Source organism: Plasmodium inui (assembly GCF_000524495.1).
Source record: "Plasmodium inui San Antonio 1 unplaced genomic scaffold supercont1.5, whole genome shotgun sequence".
Taxonomy (NCBI): Eukaryota; Apicomplexa; class Aconoidasida; order Haemosporida; family Plasmodiidae; genus Plasmodium; species Plasmodium inui.
In genome coordinates this window covers 617,038-641,188 of record NW_008481839.1, presented here as the reverse complement: position 1 = coordinate 641,188, position 24,151 = coordinate 617,038, and the positions used below count along the sequence as shown (strand labels likewise).

Genomic DNA, 24,151 nt, shown 5'->3' with positions numbered 1-24,151 from the left:
TGGCAGACGAGTAAGTGTCAGAGTCGTTTACTCTCATACCAGCGGTGCTGTCCCACGTTTTAGCGGCGCCCCTCGGCGCGGAGAAAAGGAAAGCGTAAAATCACCATCATGTATATGCAGGCAAATCGAAACACAACGTATAAATTAATATTTGAGACGTCAACTTAAAAATGAAAATTAGAATAAGGAATTCGTATTCACGCAGTCACCCTCCTTTTTTTTTTCTTTTTTCATTTACAGTATTGTGGCATCATGTAGGAAGGGGGACATGCATAATGAATGAACAAAAAAAATAATCACTAACTGGTTGGTAGTCTGTGGTGATGCAGGTTCCACAAAAAAAGAACAGAAAAAAACGGAGAGAGAACGACACCATTGCATATATATGGAAGGGATGTGGCTGCAGGCAGGGACCTACCCGAGGGGGGACGTCCCTCCTGTGAGCGAACACACTAGTGACCGGTTGCGCAGAGGTAGACGCGTTTCGCTCGTGGCAAAGGATGAGATGAAATAAGCCGCACGTTGGGAAGAAGCTGGGGAAGAAGTGGCACACTTGGGATTCTACACCCTCGCTACTCGGAAGAATGGTTGTCTTCCCCCATTGTGGAGTCCTCCTCATCTGTCCTTGGGGACGCAGTATTTCTGGAAGGCCTTTTCTAGCACTCCCTGGTTGGATCCTTCAATCTGGGCCGGTACAAAAGAACGGCGGGGGTTGGGAGGCATGTGATGAAATGCACACAAGTGCTGTGAATCCAGGGTGTGTACGAACGAGCTCAGACGTAGGCATGAAAACATAGCCAGACGGGTAGGATCGCCAAAGAGAGAGAAAAATTATTTTCTTACCCGCTCAGTCAGAACCCACTCATTTTTTATCTTCACGTAGAATAAAAAGGTGGGTAGAGCCTTAATGTTGTATTCATCCCTTAGCGTCTCATGTATGTCCACGTCCACGTCAACAAGCGTCACTGCGTAGGTGATGGTCTGATTCTGGAGGGTATAACGAGGGAGAATTGGCGTAGGAAAAATCATATTCGATATTTGTTACATGTGGGGGCAACATAAATAGCGTGAAGAGAAAAAGAAGGAAAAAAGGAAGTCGGCGAAGCAGTTTGCCTGCATCGCCGGCTGCAACGGTAACTGTGCCACTGCAGTGAATTTACATCATCCCATGGGCGTCCCATGGACTTGCGCCACTGTCCTGCCGCCCTTGCTGCTACTGCTGCGGCTCTTCCCTTCAGACCTTAAAATATCGTCTGATTTTGTTACACGGCTTGCACCAGCTGGCTCCGAACTTCACGACCACGGAGACGTTTTTGGTGGACTCCAAGACGCCGCTCAAAGTGTCTCCTTCGGCTAAGTCGATATAGGTGCCTTCGGCATACTGGGAAGAAGAAGAAGAAAAAAAAAAAGTGTACAGATTTTGGAGGAACACATTTTCGTCTGATGGGGGGTCACCCGGGGACGGTTCTTCGTTTCGTTGCCTCTTCGTCTCTCTCAGCTTCCTGCCCCACTAGACTCCCCCTTTGTTCTTTTTCCGTTCACGTTCACGTTTTACGTCTTTGTTCTTCTCCCTGCGCTGCAAAGACGCTTCAATTTCTTTGCTCCTATTTGCTGTAGGATAAGGCGGAGGTACTCAAATGTAAATGGGGTGCCCTATCAATGATATGTAAAAGGATGAAAAAAAAAAAAAAAGAAAAAAGTGTAAACGCACGTGATGGGCCAAACGGAAATTTCACCTTCGCCATACGTGAGGAAGTTAGGTAAGTACTTCTTCAAGTGCGCATAGAAATAATTTAGGATGAACAGAATTATGATCCCCACGTGGAGCAGCGAAAAGCAAACAGAGCCGATGCAAATAAGGGCCATGGTGTTTATCCTTGTTCTGCGGAGTTCTCCGCTGTATTTTTCTAAGGAGTTAAAAAAGGGGCAACGATTTTTTTTTTTCAGCGTATATACATATATATAAATATATATACATATGTGTGTTTGCGAAAATGTTCGCTTGGTCATAGCCTTACTTGCGTGTATGTTCCTCTGTAGGGACACTGACAACGATGGGATTGCCAAAGAAAGAAGGAAAGAATTTTAACAGGGAGCTCCCTTCAATATGATGACTGCGTAGCTCGGAGGGGGGGCTTGAATGGGGATTAACCGAGGGGAAATAAAGATGGGTAAAATTTTGATCCGCGCGATGAAGACTGTGATAACTGCCGCATTTTGTAAAAATGATGGCAAAGAGGGTGCAAAAAAAGGGTGTCAAAAAATAGAGTCAGTTTCTGTCAATTTATTCTTAATGAAAAAAGCCAATTTGTTCCTTTTTTTTTTTTTTTTTTCTTTTCCATGGGTTTAATTTTTAATTCTTGATTGACACAACAGGCTGATGCCACGTAAAACCATTTTCGCGGACTTGTGTAGGGCGCTTTGCATGCGTTTGCCCTGTTCTGGCTTCGCTCTGCCCGCCCTGTGGTCGTGCCCTTGCCGCACCCGAGGGCGCATTTCTAGACGCATGCTAAAGCCACTATACCAGTATTGGGCAGTCGACCCATATGCCTGGGCATATGGTGTGACGCACAGGAATGCATCGCACACGAGGACGGAAATCCTCAAAGTGTCATATGTACTTGCTTCTGCGAGGGAGACACAAAACAAGCAATCGGGTCTTGTGGCGCAGCGAGCCCAGAGGTGAGGCGAGGATAGTTCAATGGGGGAAAATGGAATTAAGCAGAAGTGGCGAAAAAATGCAGATAAAAATTGAACCAAAATTGAATCCCCAATGCACCTGCGTAATTGCCCCTGTAGAAAGCCCAAACAAAGGTTAAAAAACATGGGGTACGAAACCTGTGCAATTTTCTTTTTCCTCTTTTTTTTTTAAATAGGGTGTGTCTTTTTGCAAGACTGTCAATTCCCTTTAAAGTGTAGAGTTAAAAAAGGAAATTTGTCCTAGGTCAATGTGTGTGTGGAGGGGAACCATCGGTTGGTAATTTGCTCCAACAGGAAGGGGACGCCATATCGTCCAGTCACATCCTTGTTGTTGCTTCCATCGTGATACTCACCTTTGCAAAAATGCATCGGAACATACGTAGGAAGGGGGCTAAGCGCAAATGAGATGGGGACGCTCCGCCAGTTTCCGCCAGGCGTCATTTCGCGTGACAATCTGTTCATCTTTCGATTCTTTCCTATATGCCTCATTTATAATGTGGCCGGAGGTGATCGGATAGAAAAGGTGGATGCTCCCCCCAATTTGTTCTTTTTTCGTTTTTACGCTATCACTTTTTTTTGTTCCTCCATCCTGTTGTCTCCTTTTTGGCTTGCTGCCTACAAAAGGACGCGCAAGCCAAATGTTAAATTTGACGCATCAATAGTGAGCATTAGGACGCAGCTGTATAGACGTATTGCGTATGTAAGAGGCTTCCTCATTGGACGTGTGCACCGGATTAACCCTGCCCAGGAGAGGCTTTCGCGTATGTTCGGGTGTAACGCGATTAGCCAATGTTCCTTCCACTGGGGAGAAGAGAAGCGGGAAAGGAACATTCTTTTTCCATAAACTAAATGAGAAGAAAGGATGACTGAAGGGAGGGCTGCGAAAAAAGAAAAAACACACGGGTATGACCCCAATACACACCATAATCATCTCGGCTGTGAACTCGGTCAAAGTTCAGAAGACCATTTCAACAACTCGCCTATGCTGCAAAAAACAGGCACTATTAATTGAGACAGAGAAAAATGTTGTCCTGAAGTTGCAACAACTTTGCGCAACTCGTGAAGGGGCACTAGACACGCAAAAGAAAACATACCCAAGGGGTCAAAATGGAGGAAACCAAGAAAAAAAAAAAATAAAAAATAAATAAAATAAAAATCAAAATAAATTGCCCAATTTAGCATAAACATAGTGTAACATATTGGCGCACAACTCCGAGGGATAACACAACATAAGCAACACAAACAGAATGGGACAAAATGGCACTTTTGCAGCTGACACAAGTGAGGATTAAAAAGGAAAAAAAAATTCCCTCAATCTACCATTGTATGTGTGTATTTCTGCATCATTGTGGGGCTACTGGTTCGCCACTGACCATTTCTTCACTTTTTTTTGCCTTTTTTTTTCACTTTTTTTTTCTTTTTCTTTTTTTTTTTTTTACACCTCCATGCCACACGTGCACAAGTGTGATTATTTTTTGCGAAATTAAAAGAAAAAAAAAAAGAAGAAAATCAAAACGCAAGGGGAAATACACGGAAGGGAAAACACACAGAAGGGTAAAAAAAGGAAAAAGAAAAATTTACCATCGCGCAGAAAAACCAACAAAAGCGGGCGCAGCGAAACACCAAATGCAGAATTAGCCATATCGACTGTAACCAACACCAAAGGACTGCTTGCGCTCGCGTGCAACTGCGCATACACGTGCATACGGTCGTACAGAGGGCCGCACATGCGGACGTCCCTACATGCCGATGTCCATACATGCGAATGTCCATATATGTGAATGTCCACACATGCGGATGTCCGTACATACATACCTACGCACGTACGTACATGCTTTTGTGTGTATAACGGCAGAAACGTTTCGCGCTGTGCATACGCCTTCGTCTGTCTAGTGGAAAAATCCCGTCACCCCTTCGCTCGCGAAATTGCCTAAGCAGGGGTCGCGCGCATCGCCGTACAATTTGTTCCCCCACGCTGCGTATTTTTGCGCGTCCGTCACTGCCTGGGAGATATCAGGAAAAAAAAGTAAAAAAAAAAAAAAAAATTAAAATAAAAAAAAAAATACAAACACAAGCACAACTGTCACTTCCACTGCAATTGCAACTGCTACTGCAAATGCAACTGCAGCTGCGAGGGTTCACCAGTGCGCATGCACGCCAGGGGTGCGCAAATTTCCGGCGATTGGCTCTCTAACCGACGTCACTGGGGCGGACAGGCGAAAATTACTCCCCCGTATTAACTTCACACATACACACTCGTGCAATGACACTGCATGACATGAACATACGTGGTGAATCCACTTTGGAAGAAAGTCGCAGATGTATATTCGCTTCCCCAAACTATCACCACTGAAGGGATACACATACTGATATGTAGAGGCATCCCACTGTGAGTGCCATTTTATTATTTTATTTTTTTCTTTTTCAGTGTAAACAGCGTTGTTAACTCTTAGGAAGGCACAACGAGCGATGCACACTTTGGTGAGTTAACGCTGCCATCGATGTGAAAGAGGCGCTCGAGTGCTACACTGGAGTGAGCAGCTCAGCGCAAGGTGAAGGAAGGACTGCCCAGCTCGAACTACATACACAGAGCCGATTCGAGCGGAAAAGGCACGGGGTACAACTGACCGGAGGAACTGATCAGAAGAACTAAGTGGAAGGAACATCCCTAAGAGGTCCAAACAAGGAGGCTCACTGGCCCTGTCCCTCTCCCCAACCGAACTGTCATAAATGGATAAAACGAATCAAATAAGAAAACAAAAAAAAAAACGGAAAAACCCCTTGGGTGTAGAAAATGAAAGAATGAGCGAAATGATAAGTAAGTCAAATGAGGGGACAAACTGCTTTAGCAAAAACATGCAGGCGTATATGAAGGAAGGAGATATACACCAGACGGATAAAACGAAAGAACCTATCTCGGAAGGGACAGATAGAAGTGAACAAGTAATGAATAGTCACAGGTTCCCCTTGCACAGTGACGTATCAACACCAAAGAGTGAATTTTACGAAATGGAATTACAAAACAGAACCTATGAAAACAATCGAAATGCATACCACTTGTTGTCTACACCATTTAGTAGTGAAATTGAAAAAAAAGGGACAAAGAACACACTTCTTCAGAGTGTGGGATCCTTAAAAGGAACTGTACTGAACAATATGAATGGAGACACACTGAGCAGCTACACCATCTACCAAGGGGGGGGAGAAGAAAACGCCTTAAAGAATTCTACTGGAATTAGCGAAAATAATTCCATTTCGAATTGTAGTTTCCACGGTGGGATCATTTCGAATGATTTGCTAAATGGGGAGTTCCTCAAACAGGGGGAAATCCCAAATCGTCATGACGATGGTAGAATTGGTGGATACCAGAATGGCCTCGCCGGATCCAATCTTAGTTACTATCACGTCAAGAAGGGTCAGCTAAGTTCTATGCATCCCCAGTTTTACAGCAATGTGAAGAGATCCCTTGTGTGTACACACACCCAGGGGGGAGATAAATCGCAGCGAAATGGCGATGCTGCACAGAATTCTGAACCCGTCAATAAAGAACAACTAGCCAAACAGATAAGTAGAAATCTGGTAGATGCAAAAAATGGGTTCAATACAAGTAATTTAGTTACACAACAAGGGAAAAACAACACAAATCAAAGTAATAACAACATGTGTAATCAAGAATGGCACGTAACAAATGGCAACTCCTTCATCAAGAGGAGTGACGTGAATGACTACCAACGTCTGCGCGGAGCTCAGTGCAGCACCACCATGAATTATACCATCGGTGCCAATAATGTTTTTAATCAGAACCCAAGAAATGCATCCCCACAGGGTGTGAACTTCTACATCAGTAACACCCACGGGCGTAGCGTGACGCCAGGGGGATATTCACCATGGAGAAATTCACCAAGGAGTGATTCACCAGGCAGTGACTCACCAGTGAGAAGCGCCCCTCTGCTGAAAAATGCCACCACGTATAGCCTCCCTAGGGGGAATTATCACCTGTACAGGGAGCTGAGCAGCCCCAACTGCAGCCGGCTCTCCTACGTGAGCAGCCAGGGGATTAACACGACGCCGCAATGGGACAATGGCAAACGGACAATGGAACACGCGCAGCAGCACAATCCAAGCCACGGTGGTGCCCACCAAAGTAACAACAAAGTAAAAAACGCGAGATTAAACGATGGGAACATAGGATTGCAATGGAAGAAAAACCACAAGGTCTTCGTGAAAAACACCCTCCTTAGTGACGACCACAATTCGCGCAAGAACTGTGTCGTGGAGAGCACACTCGGACGTAGCAGCCCCAGCAGACATAACAACAATAAGAACAGAAACAATGTTTTAAAGTTCGTCATCCCGGTTGGCAGCCTCAAACGGGGGAGAAGCCTCACCGGAGGGATTAACCCGAGTTACCGGGACACAAATGAGGAAAAGGAAAAGAAAAAAAAAAAAAATTGCAAACCGGGTGGGGATAAGCAGATCACCATCTCCGCTGCATCTAAGGCGCATGAAGGGGGAAGAGGCAATGACGGAAATGGGCAGATGGTGCAACCCGTTTATGTGTCGCAGGAGGGAGGTGAAACGACCTGGGGAGGCTTAAACGACGCAAGAGGGGGATCAATCCAGTATGTACTGTCTGGTAAGTCACGTCAATCTGTCCAGTCTAGTCGGTTTGGCCAATCGGACTGTGTACCCCCCTCCGCACGGAAACCCCCCAACAGAGGTTACTACGCAAAGAAGGGTAATCTTACTTATAGCGGCCTGCTAACATCCATGGTGTCGTCCATCCTGACGCAGCAGAACGAGAGACAGTCCCAAGAAGGCAACTGCTTTAGCTACGCCTGCAGGGGAAGCGGGTATAATTATGCGTTATTGAGGCCGATGGAGGACGGAATGGGTGGAGAAAAAAAACAGCAAGACGAAAACAAGGGCGAAAGTGATTACCAATTTTCGAGCAAAATAATCCAACAACTGAGGAGCAAAGCCACCAATGAAGATATTTTGCAGCTAACCCTAATCCTAATGATATGCATCTCAGTTCTTTGCAATTACGACCACGGTGCAATACCCGTTACGTTGGAAGAAATTCAGAAAGACTTCCCACTGAGTTACATTGAGCAGTCCCTACTGGGAAGTCTAGTATATTTCGGTTTAATCATCGGGACGATAATAGCAAGTGTCCTTTTTGAGCTGCTCACGGCAAAGTTGCTAATCACCATAAGTACCCTCTTGCTGTCCATGTCGCTATACATATTCAGTCACGCTAACTGCGTCACCTTTATGTACATCTCGAGGTTCATAAATGGATTGTGCCAAGCTATCCCAGTTGTGTATCTCCCCGTTTGGGTCGACGAATTCTCACCACATGAGAAAGCTACTCAATGGATGTCCTACATACAGCTTGCTTCCATAGGGGGGACTGTCTTTGGTTATTTTTTGGGCGGTGTCCTTTCGAATAGCTCATACTCGTATGGACGTAACAATGCTCCGCCTTCGAATGCTACCTTTGTCACCACGTGGAGGTCTCCCTTTTTGATTCAGGCCTTTCTGCTCCTCCCGCTGTTTCTGATTATGCTTTTTATTCCCTCTGATATGATTAACATCAGCTCGGGGGGGAGTGTTCCTAGCGAGGGCGACGAGGAGGAGCTCTCCGACGGGGAGATGCACGGACGGGGCGGCAACGGAGAAGGGTATGTAACCAACGAAGGGCACATCGACGACACTCACGAAGAACAGTCTGGCCAAGCGAAGGGACATCCGCTGATCCCAGAACCCACTACCTACACACTTGACAGAAGCAAGTCGAGATCCACCAGCAGACTCTACTACGGAGCATCGAGTAATTCTCTTCGTAGAAATTTCAACCGGTCGGCAACCTACATCATGGAGAAAAAAACAAACATCCTCAGAAAAACATTAAAAGAAGTCAAAAAATTGCTCAACAACAAACTATACATTATCATAACGTTAGGAATGAGTAACCTGTACTTTGTAGTCACAGGAATACAATTTTGGATAACCGAGTATATGTCTGTTGTCTTGTTAACAGAGAAAATGAAGATCGTCACGGTGTCTACTTTATGTTTCCTCACTTCTCCAACATCAGGGGTTTGGTTCGGAGGGTTCGTGTGTGATTTGTTTGGGGGATACAAGAATACGAATTATTCCAGAACGATTAAGGTGGCAACTGCCTTTGCCATTTCTGCTTGCATCTTCGGGATTCTCTCTGCTCACCTGAACAATTTTGTTTTTTTCTCCATTTCGCTGTGGCTGTGCCTGTTCACGGGCTCCGCGCTGGTCCCCGTCGCCGTCGGTACGCCACACTGGAGAAAAAGCGGCCGTAGTGAGGATCGCTTGAAGATGCCTTCGTCTGTAGATGCCTTCGCCTGTAGATGTCCCCGCTTGATGTGTACCACCGTACATCCTCCCTTTCCTCTTTCCCCCCTCCCCAAGGAATGCTCCTCTCCTGCGTGAACAACCACCAGAAGAGTCTGTCCTCGGCTGTTTCGCAAGTCATATACAACGTCTTCGGCTGGTTCTCCGCCCCCTTGCTCTCCGGGATAATTATGGACATTATGCACAAATACACGAACGACAACCGGCTTGCTCTGAAGTACGGCCAAGATTAGCGGCGATTAGCGTTGATTGACGGCGATTACAGATGCACCGATTGAAGGAGCCCTGATGAACCGCTACAACATCTTGATTCATCCCCCGTGCTACTTCTTTCCACTTCACCGCTTCCCCTCGCAGAGCTGGATTCACCATGATTTTGTACTCCAGTTTCATAGGATTCCTGCTGCTGTTCTACGCGAATTTTTTGGTAACCCTGAGGGGGAAAGCGCCCCATATAAACAAAGGAAGCCCCCTATTGGGGAAGCTCCCCTATGCTCCCATTTGGTTCTTCTCTTTTTATATGCCGATTATACGATTAGGCCAGCGAGGAGCACGTGGGTCAGTGTGCGGTTACCCATTTGTAAGCCCCCCATCTGTGCGTCTTCCCACTTTTGCATTCTTCCGTGTGCGCCCCCCACCCCACAGGACTTCTCCGATCGGAAAGATAACGACGAAACACTAGAGCTGGAAGAGCCGCTAGCCTAGGAACCACCTCGCTATCCCCGGAAGAGAAAAAATTTTGCAACCGCGATAGGTTAAATTATATCCGCGTTTGTTTTTTTTTTTTTTTTCCTTCTCCGTCTGTTACTCTCGCTCTCATTCTTTTTTTTTTTCTTTTTCCGCTCTCATTCTTGCTACATTGCATTTACCCATCATCCGATTCTTTTTTTTTTTTTTTTTTTGTAATTATTTAATAACGATATGTGATTAATCATTTCAATTAATTCGTCTTATTAAGTATTTGTTTTCTTTTTTTGAATCATTGGAAGTTTGTAAAGCTGCGTATTTTTTGCAGCTGTGCTATCAAAGATGACTTCATGTTAACCTGACTCGTATAACATAAAGATTACTGTTCACATACGGAAATACATATATATTTATCTTAGACCTTACCATTCATCCATTCACACTTAGTACCATCTAATGCAAAATATACAACACTGTCACATTTACTTCTAATACATCTGTCTATCATTACATTGAATCTATGAAAATATATTCAATCTATACTTGTAACAGGAGAGCATCATATTATTTTCCAAGTTAGAATCAGCAACACTCAGAAGATGAGTCAACCTATACAACATAATAAATGATGTACAACAGTCATTACACTCCATGAAGAACAAAATATGAACATCTCAAAGCTCATTCTTCCAAATTGTAGGTAACTATCTGATACTACATACGTATACTAATACGTAGCCTTATTTTAATTTATTACTTTTTCCTATTAATATATTATCCGAAAGATTAATAACATCTTAAGTGACTTCTATTCGTCTATGCCTATGTTCCATCCCCCAAGAATAAACCACCTAATAGTCCTTCACGATGGAATTTTATTTCAATTTTATTGACTTCAACATGTTTTCTAAGAATTATTACATAATAAATATATACTTCCTCCCTGACACTAGATAAGATAGAAGCCTTATTCAAATAAAATAGGTTCATTCATTGAAACCATATACGTCTATTGTTCTGGAAACCGGAAAAGAAAGTCACACAGTGATTTTTCCGAATTTCCAGGGAGCAATTCCTACGTAGGACTTATGCTATCTGCTAACCGCGACATCTACAATATTGGAAATTAGAGAAATATTAAGTTACATTACTGTTACCACTATCCAAATAAGAGTAACATTAACCTTACATTTCAATATCAGCGGCCTAGACAATATCCTATGTGGTAACATTATTCTTATCAAATAGAAATTATAGGCATTCCTTATTCGTGTATTCACTCAGAGATTATTAAGATCAGTGAGCTTTTATTCATACATCTCTAATACCTGATTCTATGCATTAGTATTATCTTTATGTATTCATAGAGGAGAACACCCAAGATAACATCATATTATGATATGACACAAGGCTGTGGAACGAAGAATATAGAACAGGAATTGTTCCATAACACAAAGCATTAGGATATTCTACGTAATTCTTATGTCATTCTTATAACATTCACAATCTTGATTATACTCCTTTCACATCCACTTTTCAATAATGCAGCATTATTTATACGAACTGATATATTTCTTTCAATATGTAACTGTTAAAATAATATTTCACTCATTATCTCTTAAATACATATTTTCCACGTTTTAATGCTTAACATAGTAATTCACTTATTTTTCATTACAAATGCTAAGACACATTCAACAGTTAAATATATGCGAACTCATTCATTACAATAGGTACATAACTACTTCTAAAAAAATTATACTACACAACTTTTTTAAGAAACTGCATATAATACCCTTAGAAACACGAACTGCGTAAAAAAATGTATTCTTATTTCAGATTCCCTTTTTGTATGAGAACACAAGTGAAATATTTTCTTCAATATGGCTATAAGATAGTACGATACATATATATATCCCATATAACATAAAGACTACCTTCTAATTATCACCATTACTTCTCAGTTTAAATTTTACATCCCAGTTTCATCAATGGATTATGTTCATTATGAAAATAGAGTAGTTCCAGGTATATATACATAGGCATTATTTCCTTCTGAATATGTTGTGTCTACTCCTGCTTCTTGTAATATTGTTTCTCTATTAGTATTCGGCATTATTTCTATGTGAGCTCATGGGCTATTAATATAGAATATTCATGGACACTAATCATAACCAGCTGTATAATATGGTACTGTTTCTCTGTTATCTCTGACTATTGACCGTATCTAACACTGTTGTGGATTATTATATTCCTCGGACATCGCAGGATTACATACCTATACTTATTTTTTATAGGCTAATTTCACATTGCATAACCGGAAATATTATTACTGTTATGGACACTGAGTTCTAAACAGGGTTAATAGTTTCTGAAGAATTCTGAGACATCATGTGTCTTCATGTCTATCATAAGATTAATGCAAAATATCTTTTAGAATTTTATTAGGATATACTGTCTATTACATCTAAGAAGAAATCCCATATAATACAGACATTTTCATTATAGAGAGCATTTTTCCCACTTTGCATGAGCAACCTTGGAATCGCACCATCCCTTCTTTTGTGGGTATACTCATATGGTTTGTACAGCCTTCCTTTACTGAACCATCTTGAGATCATTCCCTATTTATACTTTTGCTTCGGTTTTGCATGAAACAGTGTCTCACTCTTCATGGGGGAGGGGACAGCATTAACACTGGAACAGGGAAGCAGGCAATGCAGGCTCTTGAGAAAGACACGAAAAGAGAATAAACGGCGCAGGTTTGGGGAGGAGTTTTACCTAGCCGGAACACTTGAGAGAATCAAATTCGGAAACGGGAGAAAAAAAAAAAAGAAATTTTAAAATAATTAGAGTTTTTACACTCCAAACAAGGGTATTATCTTATGGGTGATTAGACGATCCGTACATTATGTACAGCATGTGGGGGAGATACTAAGAGACTAAAAAGCAATTTAAAAGGGGCATTCTGGGAAAGATTAAAAAAAAAAAAAGAAGAAAAAGTACAATTGTACAACAGTGCAACTGTACAAGTGCTCAACGGTGCATCTGTGTTATTCTACAGGCGAGAATGGCTTCAGTCGCCACTACTGCTTCAAATTGAGCATCGACAAGCACACCAGCACTTCGCCTATGGAAGTTTCGTCTGTGGGCTGCTGGTTGATGCTCACATTGTGGCTAGAATGATCCCCTGCCCGTTCTTCAGCAGTCAGAGTGGTACCTTCCACGTCCACAACTTCCTCCTCCTTACTAGCATCCGCATTCCCACCGAGGTTCTTTTTTTCAAAATAATTTATCTGATCATTTTTGTTCTTCTGATAGGGTTCGTAAAAATTCCGCCTATCTTTTTTGTAGATAATTTGGCCTTTTTCTGTGATTTTCTTCTTTAGATTTTTTCTCCTTGGTTCGTAACTGAACATTTCCTTCTCTTCTTCTTCATTGATCAATGTTATCAGCGCTGAAAGAGCTGGGTTCTTATCAATGTCTTTTTTGTTTGGAATTTTGGATAAAAATAATGGATGCAGTTCCCACTCGTCCTCTTCCATTTGGTTTTCGCTGCTCGGCATCATTTTATGCGAAAGTGTGTTTATGGGCCTTTTAAAAGTGAGTTTAACATCTCATCTTTTTGAAGAGGGTAACCATAAATATAGAAATGTTACATTGCGACATATGCGTTATGCAATGCTATATTTGTTCTAGCACTTCCTAATATTTCGCCTAACACCTTGGTGCGGGGGCTAAGGCAAATTGTTCTCTCTTTGCTGAATTGGCCACTTAGCTTTGGTTGTTCATCATCACAGGTTAAGTTATTTTTTTTATTTTTCGTTGCCCTATATACATAATATGTGCTGTATATGTGCATGTTATTTAATTTTATTTTGTTTTATCTTATTTTATATTTTTTTTCCCGTAATTTTGCTTACTTTTGAGATTCATATCGAGTAAATCCCTTGTTCTTCTTCCCACTTTATAAATTTTTTGTGATATACCATTTTCGTACATTCTATGCATTGACATAATTGTTCGTTCTTCTAAGCATCTTTCCAGCTCTGCTTTGTTTACTGGTAATGTTTATTTTTTAAAAAAATCATGAAGTTTTTTTTGCTTTTTCATTCAGTTTTTTTTTTTTTTTTTTTTTAAAAAGTACGAAATTTTTCCTGCTCCCCCATGTGTTTTTTGTTTTTTTCTTTTTTTCTATGGTGATATCTTTCACCATCCTTAACGCGCATAAAAGTGCAGATATGCCACAACTTACATTTTAGGCAAAATTATCTTTAATGTAGCAAACATGGAATGGGCAATTTGGTTTTATCTAATGTATATGTCGGGTTTTTCGTTCCGCTTTGCTTTCCCAGGGAAGGCACAAGTTATTGTGCAGGTGGCCCCATAGAGGTGGGGATATGCCTTATTCGGACACCAGTGTGTGTATTTAAAGGTGACGATTGTTCAGCCATACGACGTGTGATCCGCCGACGGATTATCAAAAAAATAGGATATGGCAATCGATTGCATGTTCCACTCCGTTTTAGAGAGTATATTTAAATAATAACCCTTCTCTGCGGAAGTGTCATCCGCGCCTTTAAACATTTATGCTCAACAAAATGGCCCTCCGTTTTAGTATCCCACCGTGGCGTCATATTTTTTCTTAACACGTGGCATAATTCTTACTTCCATTTTGCCCAACAGTGGTGATTGCTCAGACGAGCCACATTAATTGGCCAAGTTGCTAAGATAAAAAAAAAAAAATAAATACCACATAGACACATGCGTAAGTGCTCAATTGCATATCTACACAAATGGAGGCTGCAGAAGGAGAAATCCTCCGTTCGTGCTTGTGTCCGCTAAGCAGATAGCCACTGCGCACCTGTTGTAAAAAATCTGAACAAACAAAGGAAAACAAAAAAAAACAAAAAAACAGAGCCAGAACCGGTGCATTTCGCAGCACACAGATTTTACTTTATTCTGCTTTATCCTACTTATTCGTTTTCCTGTCGTTCCTGTTTCCCCTCCTAAACCTTGTCCGCGAAGTTGCAGCCGCTCTGCTCTATCGTCTTCGAAATGTCGCTTATCAACAGCTTCGTTATGGAGAGGCACCCCTGCAGATGAGCCTTCGCTTCCTCATTCCCCTCGAATTGTAACCTTTCCGTTAGAGTCTCCCTCGAGGGCGATAACTTCAGCGCCAGGGTCACAACTTTCCCTGTTGTGAAACCATGGTAAGGTTTCAACACTTGGTCGTACGCGTCCCTCGCACACACATTTAATTCGGATGTATAATTTGTCACATAACATTTTTCGAGAAAAATTATAATAAACTCCATTGTCCTCTTCATCCACAGGAAATCGACTATTCCATTATCTGTATCGCCTTTTAACTTTTGCAAATTTGTGTATTTTTTTAAATTGTACGAATACATGGTGGATACATATTTAGCCTCTTCTGGGATTTTTTCCACAGCTTTTTGGACTTTGGAAGTCGAATTTTTTAAGTCTTTTATTAACATATTAGCTATAAACCCATCGCCAAATATTTTCTTATATATGGGGTGTATGCAGTTGCACAATTCGCACAATTTGAGAACGCCGATTTCGTTGCCTTCTCTGCATTCTAACGATTTCTTTTCGATTTTTTTTATCAGCGATATGCCCCTAGTCTCTTCACTCATTTTGAGTGGTTCTACGGCCGAATATATCGCGCAAGAGTAGTGTCCACAGGAAGAATGCTGCAAATGTGAAATAGACTTTGATATTTGTGTGGAGAGCACGATATCGAGAGGGGACTATAAACCCGTTATGATAACTACGGACCAGTGAGGGTGATCCATATGTTTGCCTAATTTGACCTCTTTCTTTGATGGGTCAACTGGATATACATATATATATTACATTTATTTATTTATTATTTATTTTATTTTTTTTTTTCCACCTCATTCCTGGCATAACCGGTGTGTGCACACAAAATGGCCTATGTGTAAACAGGCAAAAAAGAAAAAAAAAAGGACACGAATGATGCCCAAATAGACAGATTCATCTAAAGGGATTTGTCCCCCGGATGGTACTAAACGGAGGTAGCGGATTGAAGCACTGTTTTATTTTCCTTTTTTTTAAAACGTAGTCAAAACAACCATGATGTAACTGTTTCAAAAAGGTTAACATTGCAGTTTGTGCGGACATTCAAATTGGCAAACTACGGGGGGGGGGCTAACATTCTACTTATAAATTAACAATGTCTAAACAGATGCCCGAAAAAAAAACAAGATAAAAAAAAAGAGAGAGACACCTTCAACGTTGAGAAAACATCCAATTGTGTGTGCTTACCCATTTGCCTATAGTTCATACGTCGTGTATATACAGGAGGGACCAGTCTACATGATAGAGTAACTCTTGGCGACAGGGCAGCACGTATGGGGACGCGTGTCCAAATGCACACACCTCCATTGCATGTCGCGTGACACATACACGTATGTAGCGTTAAAAATGACGCCAACGCAAAATTGGTGGGAGTAATAACTCCCGTCCTCCTGCAAAGTGCCCACGGAGAAATTTTTTCCCATGGGCCTCGTAATTTCTCAGTGGGAAAGACGCTCGTACGTACAAAAGTGCTTGTAATGTTACTCGCAACTGTCCTGAACTCCGCCCCTTCTACAGCTATTTATTTTGCCAAAACACTGAGGGGGGATGATAAATTTGAGAAGAACTGCGAAAGTGTAAAAGTGAAACATGAACACGTTAACATAAACGGTGAAGAGAATTTTTTTCCATCCTGGCAAACCTTTCGACACCCAGATAAAAAAAAAAAAAAAAAAAAACTCCTTTCTTGCATCCCCACCAACTCGCATGCACCAATATGTGAACTTCAATTTTTTTTATTTTTACAGCGACCACATTAACCCTTTGTTCACGCAAAAATGGATACAGGTTTTTTTCCCAAGTGTGAAGAGCGAATAAGTATTGCTCCCGGAAATTTATGCAAGCCAAACACGTGTAGCCTTTTCTCTTCTTTGATCCTTCTCTTCGACCTTATTTCTGAAAGTCAAACAGGGAGAGAAGGAAAAAAATTTGGGAATGCTGAGTTGCAATTGTGTTTTATAGGCAGTAGGAGGCAAATAAAAATTGCGAATTTTTTTTTTTTTTTTTTTTTTGCAACTCGGCAAAAGCGTATGCTCATGTTGACAGGTTTGCATCTCGGGCGACAGACACAAGTCATTTGAAGCTAGTGTAGGAATAATCGAAACATTGTTGTGCCATTTTTAGCGGCTTCCATCGCAAGGCCTGCGCAAACGGATAAGCACACCCCCGCTGCCACTGCGCCATTGTATCGTTTAGTTTCCCGGGCAGCTTTCACTCTCAGAGATTGGGGAGTGTACCGCTACCGATCTGTCAACAAGGGGGAAGCAGTACTGTCAACAGCTCTACTCTACACACACGGGTACTACCCTGTTCCACTCACCTGCACATGTCGATCCCAAAATGATTTTCAGAAGCGCTACCCAGCTATCGAACAAAGTGTGCGACGTGTTGGTATCCTTCGGAGTACGTCAAAATAAAACGACCTTCATTTCGCACCCAGGTAGGGCAGAGGAGCGAACTCTGCCGTGAAAGAGAGTAAGCGAAAAATGTTCCCATGCTTGCTTCCATATATGTGTGTTTCTATTTACGCCGCATGAATCGTTTCATCGCTCCTTAGCATTGCCTAGCGTTGCACTTCGCCTTTTTTTTCCCCCCTCAAAGGAGTCATGGCCGTTTCGCAACTGCTAGAAATGAAACTCATAACGAGGCCCAGGGCGAACCTAACCCAAGAGAATGTCAATGCCATGGTGGAATTTGATTACGAGCTAGCAAAGAAGGCACAAATAGCAGTAGACAATGATTTACCAGTGAACTTTTTTGACCTAGAGTATATAGACAGACCAGAGTACCTAGCACAGCTTCTTGAAGAGAAAAAGATTTTAGAAAAAACGAGAGAAGAAGTCCTAAAAAGAGAAAAAGGAAATTATAAAACTCCAGAAATCTTAAAAAATTATAAACGAGTTGAAGTTCCAAGAGAATGGAGACAAGAGCTAGAAATTGATGAGAAAATTTTGAAGGCGCAACCGGGGCTAAAGGAGAATATAGAGCTGCAGAAGATTATGCATAACTATGTGCAGGGTAAATTTAAAAATAAGAATCCGCGGCAGGCTTCGAAGAATAAAGTGAATGGATGAACGAGGTGGTTTCCCCCGTGCGGGACTTTGGCTCCACGTGCAATAGTTTGCACACCATTTTTGCAGCGTGCTTAAGCGGCGTGGTGAAGCGGCGCGCCTTCGTTATGCTGCTTTATGAAGCCGCCCCATCACGCGTGCACCTTTTTCCACGGGCATAGTGCTCACAAACAATTACGAAGAGTAAAAAATTGTACCTTAAATTATTTTTAAAAAAATTGCTTTCGTAAAGGTAGAATATCGTCAAATGGGGGAGTACGTCGGTTACGCATCTCATGCGAGTGGGAGCTGCATCAAGCGGAAAGACGCCTCATTTTACAAAAAAAAAAGAAAAAAAAATGCGAAACTTTGGCAACGTTACGAATCCATCGAAAATGGCTCCACGAGGGTCGATGTGGAGACGTCAAAAAGGAGGTCTCCCCTTTGTGTTTCCTTTGTTCGTCACGTTTTTCGTTGCCGCGTTTTGCTTTGGAGCGTTCTTGTGGCCCTGCTTCTGCCGTCGCTCAATAACCTGCCTGGCGAATTCGAGCGGGTTCTGGATAAATTCACTGGCCTTAATTAAATCATCGTACTGGTTCAGCAAGTCTTCTTTTGTCTTCATCACATGAGGACCGCTCGGCGTGCTACCTAGGCAGTTGTGAGGCGTTCCATTTGGGGTACTGTCCCTGGTGGTTACCTTCTCCACTCCGATTTTCCCTTTCGAATTGTTCCCACGCAGAACTTTTGCGAGAATTGGGGGGATAATCCTCGTAGCCACTTCCTCGGATTTATTCTTCACTCCCTGGGTTGACAAATTTGTCTTCTTACACCTCTGTTTCGATACAGACAAGAACGCTCTGCCTGCCTTAATGATGGCTTTATTCTTTACCAACTTTGCTATCAAGTTATTTTTCTTCAGCTTCAAATTTAATTTTTTTATTTTTTTCCTACTGCCAGTTCTCTTCTTCGATTCCTGCAGGTCTTCATTTTCTTTTTTAAATTTCTCTACTTCTTCACTTTTCTCTATGTACTCTTTATAAATGCGCATAAACCTTTCCGCTGCGTTTGTTTCTTCGTGGTCATTCTGTTCACCGCTGCGTTGTTGCTGTTCGTTGAGTTCCTTTCTTTTGAGCTGCTTCAGCTCTTCCGCCTTGGCCTTAATGCCCACCTTCTGCGCCTCATCATAGGGGGTGCTAATTCGGTACTTTTTCCTCTCTTTCGTGATTTTCATCATTCTGGCGGCAGTAGAGAAGTGGTTACTATTTTTTCGGTAACCAAGGGTTCGAAGCAAACACGCCAAGGAAACCTCAGGGAAGGGCCAATGATTTGTTTTCCGAACGAAGAAGGCAACCTGTTTTGAAAAACGCCTAGCCGCGGGCCATCTTAGCCGGGCGATTGGCCTGCCCCTCTAACTCTATGTTGAGCAAATCGGCCAATGAGAGTCTGTGCTAATTTTCCACTGGGACAGTTGTTTTTCCGCTTGAATGGAAGAAAAAAAATAAAAAATACATACATGCATATATACATGGGTACGTACCCACAAAACTGCGTAACGCTTGAAGCGCGAAATAAAACCTACGCCAACCTAGAAGAACAAAAAAAAAAAATGCGCAATGTTTTCCCCAACGGGGTATCGCTTTTTAAAGCCACCACTACGCTTAATCAGAAGTGGCGAAATGGGCCGGACCAAACGGCGGACCGCGCCACAGCAACGCTAAAAAAATTATTCCACAACGGGGAAAAGAATTTTTTAAACAAAAAAAAAAAATTAAAGCCAGGCGCTGGGAAGGGAATTTTCTATCTTCACGTGATCCCCGTTGATTGGATCCAAGAACTGCAGCTGAAATAGTTCGAGACACAGATTCGTGTTTTTATTGGAAAGTTTCATTTTTTCGCCGCTGTTCTGTGGGCAGTTATGCCCCCCTTCTTCGTCGTGTCCATCACTTGAATGCCTCTCCTGTATGATGAAATTACTTGGATTTACTTTTTCTACGACCTGCTCGGATCCGAGCAAAGTGCCCCCCACTCCAGGGATGGTGAAAGCGTTAACGTGTGGCTCCCTCGCTTTAAGAAAATACTCTTTAATTTCTCTATCACGCCTTCGCGGTCGCCAGGTGGTTGATTGCACGCCGTCCACTTGCTCCACCCTAAGACCCAAATGGGTATCCACATCGAAGAGCCAAGAACCCTCCACAGGTGGCGAAGAATCCGCGTGACTCCCCTCCAGCTGCTTCAAAATCACTTCACCAATTACATCTCGTTTGAAAGAATTCCTGTCAAATATACTGTCATTAATTATGGGGGTGTTCAGTTCGCTAAAGAAGAATCGGATTAAGTCAGGCTTGGGGTTGTCCAGAAGGACAAACTCGATAATACAGACGTTGCAATTTTTATTCAAGCGAAAATCTACATCCTGCTCCTTCTTGAGCAACGTTTTTAAATTCCTCTTCAAGAAATCACTATAATTCTCCATTCGGTAAACCATAGATACAGGCACGGAGTTGTCTTCGAAGTGCTTATTGAAGGTAAAAAAGTTCCCTTCGTTGAAGTACAGAGATAACGGAAATCTGATCTTCCCATCTTTGGACAGACATCCGTTTTGGATCTTTACATTGTAACCTAAGTGGTCACCATTTGTTCGGCTCAAAATTGGGTCACTATGCTTATGTTTCCCCTGCTCCGTGTGCCCATTAGGGGGACTCACTCGGAATTCATTCCCGCGTCGTAAATCGTATTCGTCGCTTTCATTCAGCGTTGTGCCATTGTTGTGGAGGAGGTTGGACAAAAAACGATTGAGGCTCTTCACTGGGGGACTTCTTCTCAAAAAGGCAGAAACGAAGTGGTCAAAATTTAGGGTCCTTTCTTCTCTGTCTGTGAATCTTCCCCCCCTGTGAGGTGTGTTACTTCTATGTTTGTTGTTCCCCTGTCTGCTGTTCCCCTCTTTGTTGATTGTACACGTCGTGGGATATACTGTCCCTTTCCATTCATCGATCGTTAAGTCCGCCAAACGATAGCAGTAGCTGGAGGAATACGGATTGTCCGCAAAAAAATTATGATACGGAAACACATCACTCACTTCCTTTTGTGCTTGTAGGGATCTTAGAAAGGGGATAACTTCTCTTCGATCAATTTTATCTTCCTCGTCGTTTGTGCTTTTGTATTCATAGCGATGATGTGTGTTTGATGCCTCTCTCACAAGGGGAATCACACCCCTTCCCTTCGGATAGCTATGCCCTCCCTCTGGAAAAAAGTTAATTTTGTTACTATCAACAAAGACGAAGGGATCATGCACCAAACATCTGTACTTTCGCACTAGCTTATTTTCCCTAATCATCTGCAGAAACTTCTTGTAAACGAGTAAATCTCGACAACATATGACAAGACCACTCATGTATATAGGCAGCTTATACGGGTAGTACACAGCCCCGTTCGTCTCACATTTTAACAGGGACTCTACGTAATATTTCTGCGCAAATTTATTTTTATCGTTATGCTTTGTCGAGGCGTTTCCACTCAGATTGAAATTGAAGTCATCGTAGAGGTATAGGACAGAATTTGTGTAAAGGAATGCATTTTTTTCAGCGCTACTTAGGTTCTTCATCTGGCTAAGAAATCGTTTTTTCCTGTACATGTTACTTCTATGTTTATCATTTGGGTAGTCTGTTCGTTCCGCTGATTCTGCTATGTCACTGTTTTTACTTAACAAGGAAGGGGGATTACCAATTGGAGCCCATCCTCTTCCCCCCTCCTCTGCTCGTTTCGTTTTTTTCCTCGTTAATGTCCAGTTTACAGGTTTGTTGATGACAAAAAATTTGTCGCTCAACGTTCTGTAAATCAACGTGGTCTCTCTGTTACAATTTTTCATTGCAACTTTGGGCGGGAAAACCGCTTCAGCGAAGCAATAAGAAGTGGTAATAAAAATTGGAGGTGAAAAAAAAAAAGAAAAAAACTACCACTTTGTGAGATGCCACTTCCTCTTTCTTCGACTAGAAAGCTGTCAGCACAAATGTGTGGCCACGTAGTTCGCAGCTCATTTCTTTGTTGTGGATGCTGGCGGAGCTTAGGGGGGGGTATGCTTATTAAGTGCTCAAGCGGAGCATCCCTTTAACTCATTTTAATTTTTACCCATCCAATAGAGAAGGGCAATTTTTTTTTTTCTTTGTTTCATTCATCCATGTACATTTTATATTGGAACATCTAGCTGATTCCCCTTAACCATCAAGGAAGTAGTACCCTCGTTTACAGTGTTGTCGCCCCAAACATGCGTTCGTTTACCCACATTCCCAGACCAGTAAAATGAGTTGAACGGTGGAAATAAAGGAGGGAGAACAACCATTTTGTCGATCTACGAACAGGAAGCATAACAGAGCCCCGCGGAGAAAACAATGCCAATGCGGGTGGACAGCGCAGGAAAATATTCCTTCCATGAGTATCCCCCCAAAAGAAACCCTCCCAAAAGTAAAAAGAGCCGTTACCTGCTCTTTTCTTTTTTTTTTTTTTATATCACAAAAGGGGTCACAATTTTGTATGAACAAGCTAGCTATTTTGGCAGAAAAAAAAAAAAAAAAAGAAGTCTGCACAGATCAGGTGAACAATCCCGGTGGCAGGACTTCTTGTAGCCTACTACATTCACATGTGCGCAAAAATTGACGAGAGGGGTTACAAAGCCTCATCCCGCGTAACTAAATGTGGAACATAAGGACTATGGTTGGTGAATACTTGTCCCACTAAACGGGGCACACCTTTTTTTTCTTTTTTTAAAAATACCTTCCTTTTTTTTTTTTTTGTACTTTGTGCACACCTCTGTTTCGCAAAATGGTGAACAAAGTAGAATTTTCTTGGGGGGGTTGAACCTTTGTGAGTTAAAATGTGCAACTTTAACCCTTGCTTCACGTGAGTGAACAATTTTTTTTTTGGAGGATGGAGATGTTTTAAAAAATGCAAAAATAGTAGAAATGGATCCAGTATGTATCCGACACTGCCACGAATGTATGGGGGGGATGCTACCCTGTTATGCGTTTAACGTACAAGAGTGAATAGTCTTCATGTAGAAGTCGGGAAACGCCCTATTATATATATGCTGCAAAAAAGGGGCACCTGATTTTTAACAGTCCCCACGATGTTGCACAAATAGAGGTGCATTTATGTACATTTATATGGGCGCATTTCTGTTGTCGACGCCTTTTTGTTCGCACCGTTCGCGGGAAGAACACTTATAAATGCCACATGTGACCACTTGTACATGCGTATGCATATGCGTTCACGACATGCATACACCTTTTCGAATTATTTGACCTTTAAGTTGCAGAAAAAATGTCAAATGGGAGGGTTTCCATTTGGGGCGAATTTTTGTTTTCCTCTTTTTGGTTTTCTCCTTATAGTTTCCTCTTTTTGACTTACTCGATTTCTTCGCTTTGCTTTGTCACGGCTTGTTTTGCTTCTTTATCGCGAAAGCACATACTAGAAGCAAGCACCGGCGCAACCTCTACATACACGTTAATTTATGAAGTGGATTTTTTTCTTTGCATCCCCAGTTCCTTTTTCTCCTCGCATACATGAATGCGCGTGAGTTTTTATGCATATGCTACAAGCCCGTGTCGATTCCACTTCCTCTATCCACCGCAGGAATAGGCATGTAATATATGCTAACAAATACGCATATAGTATACTGATATATGCGAACTTCATGCTTCCCATATGAGCACAATTAAAATCATAATTTAATTCACGTCAACGTGATGAGAACCACTTGTACGCTATGACTCCTTCTCTTCTTTAATTATGAATTGAATTTCTCTCACCCCCTCACCCATTATAACCGCTTAATCGCAACTCAGTTCGCCAACAAAGCCTTCGAGCCACACATCCTTGACTGATATTAATTTATTGAATGATTTTACCTACGTACATGCTCCTTTTAAATGGCTACATAAACGTAGCAAAGAACTTCGCACGCGTCAACTCCCCCCACGTTCAGCACTTCCAAATGCATAGCATTCTTACCACATGACAGATTTGCTTCTCAAGAAGATATACAACCAAACGTACGTACATACATATAACATTTATTTCCTGCATTCCGCAAAGCCCAGTGAAAATCGCTTATGATGAGATTGGAACTCCACCTTCTGCCAATATTGAGACTCCACACTTAAAAATAAACACCTTCCTTTTTTTAACATGTCACATTTCCG

The 24,151-nt window shown here is 42.0% G+C and overlaps 7 protein-coding genes across 7 annotated transcripts; 2 read left to right on the top strand and 5 right to left on the bottom strand.

Annotated features, from left to right (window-relative positions):
* Nucleotides 1-615: 615 nt before the first annotated feature.
* On the bottom strand, nucleotides 616-1,866 carry C922_01596 (hypothetical protein; the record flags this gene model as incomplete). The annotated part of the gene is made up of 5 exons (XM_008817199.1): nucleotides 616-684; nucleotides 844-987; nucleotides 1,241-1,381; nucleotides 1,556-1,611; nucleotides 1,737-1,866. The coding sequence occupies 5 exons, from the start codon at nucleotides 1,864-1,866 to the stop codon at nucleotides 616-618; spliced, it is 540 nt and encodes a 179-aa protein (XP_008815421.1).
* A 3,564-nt stretch (nucleotides 1,867-5,430) lies between these two features.
* C922_01595 (hypothetical protein) lies at nucleotides 5,431-9,798 on the top strand (the record flags this gene model as incomplete). Its single annotated transcript, XM_008817198.1, has 4 exons — nucleotides 5,431-9,010; nucleotides 9,151-9,310; nucleotides 9,451-9,520; nucleotides 9,739-9,798. 4 exons carry the CDS (start codon nucleotides 5,431-5,433, stop codon nucleotides 9,796-9,798), a joined length of 3,870 nt encoding a protein of 1,289 aa, XP_008815420.1.
* Nucleotides 9,799-12,866: 3,068 nt separating this feature from the next.
* Nucleotides 12,867-13,349, bottom strand: C922_01594 (hypothetical protein; the record flags this gene model as incomplete). The annotated part of the gene is made up of 1 exon (XM_008817197.1): nucleotides 12,867-13,349. The coding sequence occupies one exon, from the start codon at nucleotides 13,347-13,349 to the stop codon at nucleotides 12,867-12,869; it is 483 nt and encodes a 160-aa protein (XP_008815419.1).
* Nucleotides 13,350-14,789: 1,440 nt separating this feature from the next.
* C922_01593 (hypothetical protein) lies at nucleotides 14,790-15,443 on the bottom strand (the record flags this gene model as incomplete). Its single annotated transcript, XM_008817196.1, has 1 exon — nucleotides 14,790-15,443. One exon carries the CDS (start codon nucleotides 15,441-15,443, stop codon nucleotides 14,790-14,792), a length of 654 nt encoding a protein of 217 aa, XP_008815418.1.
* Nucleotides 15,444-17,247: 1,804 nt separating this feature from the next.
* On the top strand, nucleotides 17,248-17,981 carry C922_01592 (hypothetical protein; the record flags this gene model as incomplete). Its single annotated transcript, XM_008817195.1, has 2 exons — nucleotides 17,248-17,347; nucleotides 17,509-17,981. 2 exons carry the CDS (start codon nucleotides 17,248-17,250, stop codon nucleotides 17,979-17,981), a joined length of 573 nt encoding a protein of 190 aa, XP_008815417.1.
* A 400-nt stretch (nucleotides 17,982-18,381) lies between these two features.
* Nucleotides 18,382-19,191, bottom strand: C922_01591 (hypothetical protein; the record flags this gene model as incomplete). Its single annotated transcript, XM_008817194.1, has 1 exon — nucleotides 18,382-19,191. The coding sequence occupies one exon, from the start codon at nucleotides 19,189-19,191 to the stop codon at nucleotides 18,382-18,384; it is 810 nt and encodes a 269-aa protein (XP_008815416.1).
* A 534-nt stretch (nucleotides 19,192-19,725) lies between these two features.
* Nucleotides 19,726-21,822, bottom strand: C922_01590 (hypothetical protein; the record flags this gene model as incomplete). The annotated part of the gene is made up of 1 exon (XM_008817193.1): nucleotides 19,726-21,822. The coding sequence occupies one exon, from the start codon at nucleotides 21,820-21,822 to the stop codon at nucleotides 19,726-19,728; it is 2,097 nt and encodes a 698-aa protein (XP_008815415.1).
* Between the last annotated feature and the right edge of the window lie 2,329 nt (nucleotides 21,823-24,151).